Source organism: Somniosus microcephalus, unplaced genomic scaffold (genome assembly GCF_052327205.1).
Source record: "Somniosus microcephalus isolate GS21.2 unplaced genomic scaffold, FLI_Smic_1.0 scaffold185, whole genome shotgun sequence".
Taxonomy (NCBI): Eukaryota; Metazoa; Chordata; class Chondrichthyes; order Squaliformes; family Somniosidae; genus Somniosus; species Somniosus microcephalus.
In genome coordinates, this window is record NW_028225372.1 from 333,036 (window position 1) to 341,535 (window position 8,500).

The window sequence follows — 8,500 nt, forward strand, 5'->3', positions numbered from 1 at the left end:
TGTTCAAGTATGTCACAGTCCCCTTGCCCGATTTCTATGCCTACATCATCTTTCTCCACAGTGAACACGGAGGCAAAAAATTCATTTAAAACCCCACCTACTTCTTCTGGCTCTACACACAGCTTGCCACTTTGGTCCCTAATGGGCCCTACCCTTTCCCTGGTTATCCTCTTGCCCTTAATATACTTATAAAACATCTTAGGATTTTCCTTTATCTTGCTCGCCAGTGTTATTTCATGGCCCCTCCTCGCCCTCCTAATTTCCTTTTTAAGTATGCCCCTGCACCTCTTATACTCCTCTAGGGCTTCCACCGTCTTTTGTCTTTTGTAACTGCCAAAAGCCCCCCTTTTTTTCCTAATGCATTTTTGTATGTCCTTTGTCATCCAAGGTTCCCTTTGCTTGTTGGTCCCACCCTTGACCCTTACAGGAACATGTTGGTGTTGTACTCTCTCTATTTCCCTTCTGAAAGCCTCCCACTGTTTTGATGTGGATTTTCCTATAAGTAGCTGCTCCCAGTCCACTTTGGCCAGATCCTGTCTTATCTTATTAAAATCTGCCTTCCCCCAATTTAGAACCCTTATTTCCGGGCCGTCTTTGTCTTTTTCCATGACCACCTTAAATCTCACCGAATTGTGGTCACTATCGCCAAAATGCTCTCCTACAGACACGTCCACCACCTGCCCGTCTCCATTCCCTAGAATTAGGTCCAGCACCGCTCCCTCTCTTGTAGGACCTTCTACATGTTGGCTCAAAAAGCTTTCCTGAATGCACTTTAAGAATTTTTCACCCTCCAAGCCTTTCACACTCTGACTATCCCAATTTATATTGGGGAAGTTGAAATCCCCCACTATTATTACCCTATTATTTTCGCACTTCTCTGAGATTTGCCTGCATATCTGTTCCTCTATCTCCCCCTGGCTGTTTGGGGGCCTATAGTACACTCCCAGCAAGGTGCTTGCCCCCTTTTTGTTTTTAAGTTCTACCCATATGGCCTCATTAGAGGAACCCGCTAATATATCATCCCTCCTTACAGCAGTAATAGACTCCTTAATTAATATTGCAACACCCCCTCCCCTTTTACCCCCCCCTCTGTCTCGCCTGAAGATTCTATACCCCGGAATATTCAGCTGCCAGTCCTGACCCTCCCTCAACCATGTCTCCGTGATAGCCACAATATCGTACTCCCATGTGTTCATCAACAACTTCAGTTCATCCACCTTATTTGCAAGACTCCTTGCATTAAAATAAATGCATTCCAGCCCTGCCATATTCCCTTTTGCCTTCACATCTTTGCTCTGCCTTCCCTGCTGACTTGTTTTTTCCTCCGTATTTGGCTGTACCTCACCCCCTACTATAGCTCCACTCTGTATCCCATCCCCCTGCCGAGTTAGTTTAAACCCCCCCCAGCAGTGCTAGCAAACCTCCCCGCAAGGATATTGGTTCCCCTCTGGTTCAGGTGTAAACCGTCCGACTTGTACAAGTCCCACCTGCCCCAGAAGCAGTCCCAGTGATCCAGGAAACTAAAGCCCTCCCTCCTGCACCATCCCTTCAGCCACGCATTCATCTGTTCTATCCTCCTATTCCTATACTCACTAGCACGTGGCACCGGGAGTAATCCAGAGATTACAAACTTTGAAATTGTTCACCTATACCCAAGTCCAGGTCAGTTATATATAACAAGAAAAGCAATGGTCCTAATCCCGACCCCTGGGGGAGCCCACTGCATACTTCCCTCCAGTCAGAAAAACATCCCTCAGCACTGCTCACTGCCTCCTCTCCCTTAGCCAATTATATACCCAAATTACCATCAGCCCTTTAATTCCCTCTGCTTCTATTTTCAGAGTAAGTCTCTTGTGGTATTTTATCAAATGCCTTTTGAAAGTCCATATATACAACATCTGCTGCACTACCTTCATCAACCCTCTGTTACTTCATCAGAGAACTCAATCAGGTTAATCAGACACGATTTACCTTTAACAAATCCACACTGGCTGCCCCTATTAATCCACGCTTCTCCAAGTGAGAATTAATTTTGTCCTTGACAATGGTCTCTAGTCGTTAACCCACCACTGTAGGGGTCGCAAAATCCCCTCAGCCCCCGAAGATGGGGAAATATTAATCCACATCGTAGACGAAGACTTGTGTGCTTTAAATTGTCTCTGGGTTGGGCAATGTTTTAAAACAGACCCAGAACCGCAAAAGGCTGCGTTAAAAAGCTCGTAAGCTCGGCAGCGCTTGGACACTGGAATCAAAGAACTTTGTGAAAATCGCACACTTTCAGATTGTACATTTTATTAAAAGATGTACTCTTGAGTTTTGGACTGTTTAAATTGCCCAGGGCATAAAAATGGCTGAACGGACTTCATGGTAACAGAATTTTAAAAGGCAGCAGAAAAGGACAGACAGGCTGTTAGCATATGAAAAGCTCAGCGCTGCCCTGTAGTAAGTTTGAATGGAGACCGAGCTGTCAGTCACCCTGTGGTATTGGGCGGGTCCGGTAACCTACAAGCTGCTTGTTTACACTGGCTGATTCAAATGGGCCACTCCCCAATCATCGGACGGCAAGCACAATGGGTTGCTAACACACATCCATTCACTGAAATTGACTCTACTACGTGATGTCTCCATGTATGAATGGAGGAAGTTAAATGCCCTTCTCTTGTGTATTCGGACTTTTCAGCGCAAAATTGCGCACGGACCTTTTCGGCGCGAAAACAGCAGGGACTCCCAGGAAGTCCTCTGCCCCCTTTTTTGTCTCTTACTCTTTGGACTGCAGGTGAGCAAGGTTTTGACCCACTAGCAAGACAATCTAGGGAGAAGTAAAGGGGTGGTAATTTAAGGGAAATGTTGCTAAGATTGTACGGTTAACATTGTAGCCATTTATCCCTCGTTTTTGCCGTCTGCCTTCCCCTGTTAAGCAATTTTACCGTGATTACTTTGATCGTGTGGTGTAGTTTCTTTAGTTTTAATAAAATTTGACTTTCTTGCATCCAGACCATTTGTCCGTTTTTAATATATCATTAATTATAAGTTCCTCAAGTCAGAACTGGAGGGTGGGGGGGGTTTAGCAATTCAAAACCGCTGATTGGAATTGGTCACAGTGCAGTGGCAAAGGCTGCCTGACCAGGTAAATTACCGTAACCAGGTAAAGGATGCCCACCTACACCACTGACATTAGACTGATTGGCCTGTAGTTACCAGGTTTATCCCTCTTCCCTTTTTTCACCTGGGGACAGCGCGTCACAATCGGCCCCAGCGCACCTGAGTTGGAGAGGAGGCCCCGCCCCCTTGCCGCACCACCATTGGTTGGAGGACCAGGCCGCCCAGGTCAGTCCTCCCAGCTCAGCCCTCTTCCTATTGGTCAGAGCTCCCGTCAGTCCCAGGCCGGGCCAGTCTCCATCCACCTGATTGGGCCTCTTCCTCTGATGATGTCACAATCGGCGATCCGTTCGGTGTCCGCGGAGGTCCCGCCCGCCCGACTCTCAGGTTTGGTTTTTCTCATCTTTTACTTTATAATCTCGCTCTCCGCTCCCCCCTCACCTCGATTTAAATCGATTCCCCAACACTTGACTTTACCGCGGCCGCTGATTCCGCCTCTTCCCCGTGCCCGGCCTTCAGCCTCCTCCTCGGAGGCCCCGCGCAGGCGCACTGGCAGCCTGGTGTTGTGGTGAGGGGGCCGAATGAGCATGCGCGGCCCCGCCTCTCCACATTTCAAGGGACACCCACCCCCTCCACATTTAAAGGGACACCCACCCCCTCCACATTTAAAGGGACTCCGCCCCCCCCACATTTAAAGGGACATCCACCCCCTCCACATTTAAAGGGGCATCCACCCCCTCCACATTTAAAGGGGCATCCACCCCCTCCACATTTAAAGGGACACCCACCCCTCCACATTTAAAGGGACACCCACCCCCTCCACATTTAAAGGGACATCCACCCCCTCCACATTTAAAGGGGCATCCACCCCCTCCACATTTAAAGGGGCATCCACCCCCTCCACATTTAAAGGGACACCCACCCCTCCACATTTAAAGGGTCACCCACCCCCACTCTCATGTCCTCTACTGTGGAGGAGGAATTCCTGGAGTGTTTACGGGATGGTTTCCTGGACCAATATGTCGAGGAACCAACCAGAGATCAGGCCATCTTAGACTGGGTATTATGTAACGAGAAAGGATTAATTAGCAGTCTTGTTGTACAAGGCCCCTTGGGCCGGTGTGATCATAATATGATCGAATTCTTCATTAAGATGGAGAATGAAGTTGTTGACTCAGAGACTAGGGTCCTAAATTTAAATAAAGGAAACTAGGATGGTCTGAGGAGCGAGTTGGGTAGGATTGATTGGGGAATGGCAGTCAAAGGGTTGACGGTGGATAGGCAATGGCAAACATTCAAAGACTGCATGGATGAACTACAGAAGTTGTTCATCCCAGTTTGGCACAAAATAAAACAAAAAAGGTGACTCAACCGTGGCTAACAAGGGAAATTAGGGACAGCATAAGATCCAAGGAGAGGACATATACAGGAAACTTTCGTTTAACCGGAGGTTAAAAGTCCAGAAAGCTCTATCTACCAGCAAAATTCAGGAGCTGTTTTCTATAAGTTTTTTTACTTCTCGTTGCTTTTTTTTTCCCCAGTCAGGCTCTGCAAGGTCTGTAGCTAAGCAACAGCTTCAGCTAGAGACGCTTGCAGCTGCAGCTGACTGTTTTGAAGCTGTTGCTAAGCAAGAGGGTTTGTTGATTCACACGGAGCTGAAAAGCTCTGTATGTTTTAACATTCGCGCTGGTTTATACGGCTGTTTTGATCTAACAGCACCAGCTCGGTCCTGTCAGTGCCAGATAACAGAAAGTTTCCTGTAAATTGGCCAGAAAATGCGGTAAACCTGAGGATTGGGATCAGTTTAGGATTCAACAAAGGAGGACAAAGGGATTAATTATGAAGGGGAAAATAGAATATGAGAGTAAGCTTGCAGGGAACATAAAAACTGACTGTAAAAACTTTTATAGATATGTGAAGAGAAAAAGAACATAAGAAATAGGAGCAGGAGTAGGCCATATGGCCCCTCGGGCCTGCTCCGCCATTCAATAGGATCATGGCTGATCCAAACCTAGACTCACGTCCACTTCCCTGCCCGCTCCCCGTAACCCCGAATTCCCTTATCAGTTAGGAAACTGTCTATCTCCGTTTTAAATTTACTTAATGTTGCAGCTTCCACAGCTCTCTGAAGTAGCAAATTCCATAGATTTACCACCCTCTGAGTGAAGAAGTTTCTTCTCATCTCAGTTTTGAAAGGGCAGCCCCTTATTCTAAGATTATGCCCCCTAGTTCTAGTCTCACCCATCAGTGGAAACATCCTCCCCACATCCACCCGATCAAGCCCCCTCACAATCTTATATGTTTCGATAAGATCGCCTCTCATTCTTCTGAATTCCAATGAGTAGAGGCCCAACCTACTCAACCTTTCCTCATAAGTCAACCCCCTCATCTCCGGAATCAACCGAGTAAACCTTCTCTGAACTGCCTCGAGAGCAAGTATATCTTTTCTTAAATATGGAAACCAAAACTGTACGCAATATTCCAGGTGTGGCCTCACCAATACCCTGTATAACTGAAGCAAGACTTCCCTGCTTTTATACTCCATCCCCCTTGCAATAAAAGCCAAGATTCCATTGGCCTTCCTGATCACCTGCTGTACCTGCATACTAACCTGTGTTTCATGCACCAGGACCCCCAGACCCCTTTGTACTGTAGCACTTTGCAGTTTCTTTCCATTTAGATAATAACTTGCTCTTTGATTTTTTTCTGCCAAAGTGCATAACCTCACACTTTCCAACATTATATTGCATCTGCCAAATTTCTGCCCACTCACTTAGCCTGTCTATGTCCTTTTGCAGGTTTTTTATGTCCTCCTTACTCACTGCTTTCCCTCCCATCTTTGTATCGTCGGCAAACTTGGATACGTTACACTTGGTCCCCTCCTCCAAATCGTTAATATAGATTGTAAAGAGTTGGGGTCCCAGCACTGACCCCTGTGGAACACCACTAGTTACTGACTGCCAACCCGAGAATGAACCATTTATCCCAACTCTCTGTTTTCTGTTTGATAGCCAGTCTTCCACCCATGCCAGCATATTACCCCCAATCCTGTGATTTTTTATCTTGTGCAGACTGATTAAATGTTCTGACTGTGGGAAGAGATTTAAAAGGTCCCAGGATCTGAAGAGACACCAGCCTGGGCTGGGAAAGGGGGACATGAGACAACATTCTCCCTCTTACCCCCTTTCTAAACTCCAGGGTTTTAGAAGTGGAGCATTTACAGACAGGAAGCTCAGATCAAACATCACCTCAAGATCAGACAGAGTCGCTCGATTCATCAGGATCTGAATATCATCGGCCTTTGTACATGGAAGGAGAAAACAGCTGTAAGAACCGGGTTTTTCTGGTCCTCTTCTTGAGTTCCGTAGTACGAAGAATTCCAGGCTCGAGGGTTCGGAGAGTTAAAACAACATCATTTTATTCATTACTGTTCGGAGTGGTCATACAGCATATCGACAGTACATTCGTGTCCCGAGGGTCACACCGGGTTAGACACGTGGTGCCAGCATTTACGTCCCCGGGAGATGTCTGACCCTCTTGATGTTCCACACGCCTTCTGGCTAAGAGAGAGAGAAAATACCGGTGGGGAAGCCCCTATTATACCGTGGGACAAGGGTCACTACATCACTTTCCTGGCAACAAGTGTTTTGTTACATCACTTCCCTGGCAACAAGCGTTCTCCAATGGGAATCACTCAAGCCCTTTCGGTTTGACCATGATCTGGTCTTCAGTCTGGCAAGCAGGTCCTGACTTGTCTCACTGCTGTGGGCACTGAACAATGGCTAGTCAATCATTGTCTAGTCAGCAGTTAGGCCCTTTCAGTGGCCCTGATCTGGTCGTTGGCACTTCGTTAACACTTGGCCTCAGGCTGAGGCAGATTCTCTGTTCTGCTAGCTTTTGCACTTTGCACAGCTGGGGCTGCTTTTTAATCTAATCTAGACTTTCCTTGTGTGGAGCCATTTTTGTAAGCCAATTCATTGCCCATTTTATTCCCATTTCCACATCCAAACCATTTTTGTAAGCCAATTCATTGTCCATTTTATTCACGTTTCCACATCCCTCCCTTTGATTCTTTATACAATCTACAAGAATCATTATATACAAGGTATACTCTTGATAGTGCACTTTATCAAAAACACACCCTGTGTCTCCGTTTTGTTTGTGTTCTGGCCATGAACACAACCAAAAGGGTTTTCATTTCGAATTTACAGATAACTGTGCAGGACCGAACAGGCTTCCTCTGGGGGTTCCCCCTGCTTTGCTGTGTCTACTTCTACCCTAATTCGGGAGAGGCGAGGGGGTATAGTAGCTCCTGCACGACTTATACAACATTTGATACTATTTACAACAATAATAATTCCCAAAATTACACCACTTATAACAATCAAACCATACAGTAATTTCTGTCCCAATGTTTTCAGCCATGTAAACCATCCTTCACCCCCTCCGGCTTCAATGAAGTCGGCCAGTTGATTTTTAATCTTGTCTACAGCGTCTTGGATATTTTGTCTCTCACTATTGACGTTTGTAATGCATTTGTCTCCTATAATCATACACACACCTCCCTCTTGTGCCAAGAGGTAGTCCAAAGCATATCGGTTTTGCATGCTAAAAAGACGTAGGGTTGCCATTTCCTTATTTATGGCGGTTAATGCTTTAATGGTGCTATTGCCCAGGAGGGTGATTCCGCACATTAGATAATTCCTATTCTTGGCTGCTATCACTCCTGCGCCCCCTCCCAATGATATGGCCGATAGAATACCCCACCCTACTGAGCTACCCAGTGTGGTCGGATCTCGCCAATCTGCACAGAACTCCTCGGAGACTGCCCGGCGTTTCCGTCTGGATGGTGTACTGGTGGGGCAGGGAACAGCTATGGGGGCGATTACTCCTACTGCGAAGAGAGAGGGGAGTTTTGGCGTCGCTGTTGTATACGTTCCATTGAGGAGGAACGCAAACCCGTGCTTCGCTCGGTAACATTTGACCTCCCGGTTATTAACCTTCACAAACTGTGTATAATAATAGTTAAGGGGGTCATTTGAGTTTCCCCCAGACCCGGACAGCTGGAATGTATCAAATGGGAAGATCCATTTACCGGATGATACATGGGTCCCGTTACACTGACCACAAATGAATTGTCTTCCTGCTGTGACATTAAAGCACCTTTGTTCCTCGCATGTACAGGCCAGCTGGCCCCTGTGTACCTGACAGTGGTGTCGGGCACATTGTTGTTGTATGCAGGTATTGTCCTGGGTGACAAGGGCATATACGCATCCCCATCCCTTACCCGTAAAACACAGGGGATAGCTACCTGACGTTGTGCAATTCTCACCCATGAGCCCTCGGCAACCGGGGTCTGTTGAGCTTATTAGCTGCACGCATTGCCCCCGAACGCCCTGGC

General features: G+C 46.9%; 1 protein-coding gene across 1 annotated transcript; it reads right to left on the reverse strand.

Annotated features, from left to right (window-relative positions):
* Positions 1-6,285: 6,285 nt before the first annotated feature.
* Positions 6,286-8,202, reverse strand: LOC147082083 (syncytin-2-like). The gene is given in 2 exon segments (XM_085980467.1): positions 6,286-7,967; positions 7,969-8,202. Coding segments are annotated over 2 exon segments (774 nt in total). The 5' UTR covers positions 8,080-8,202; the 3' UTR covers positions 6,286-7,304.
* Positions 8,203-8,500: the final 298 nt, after the last annotated feature.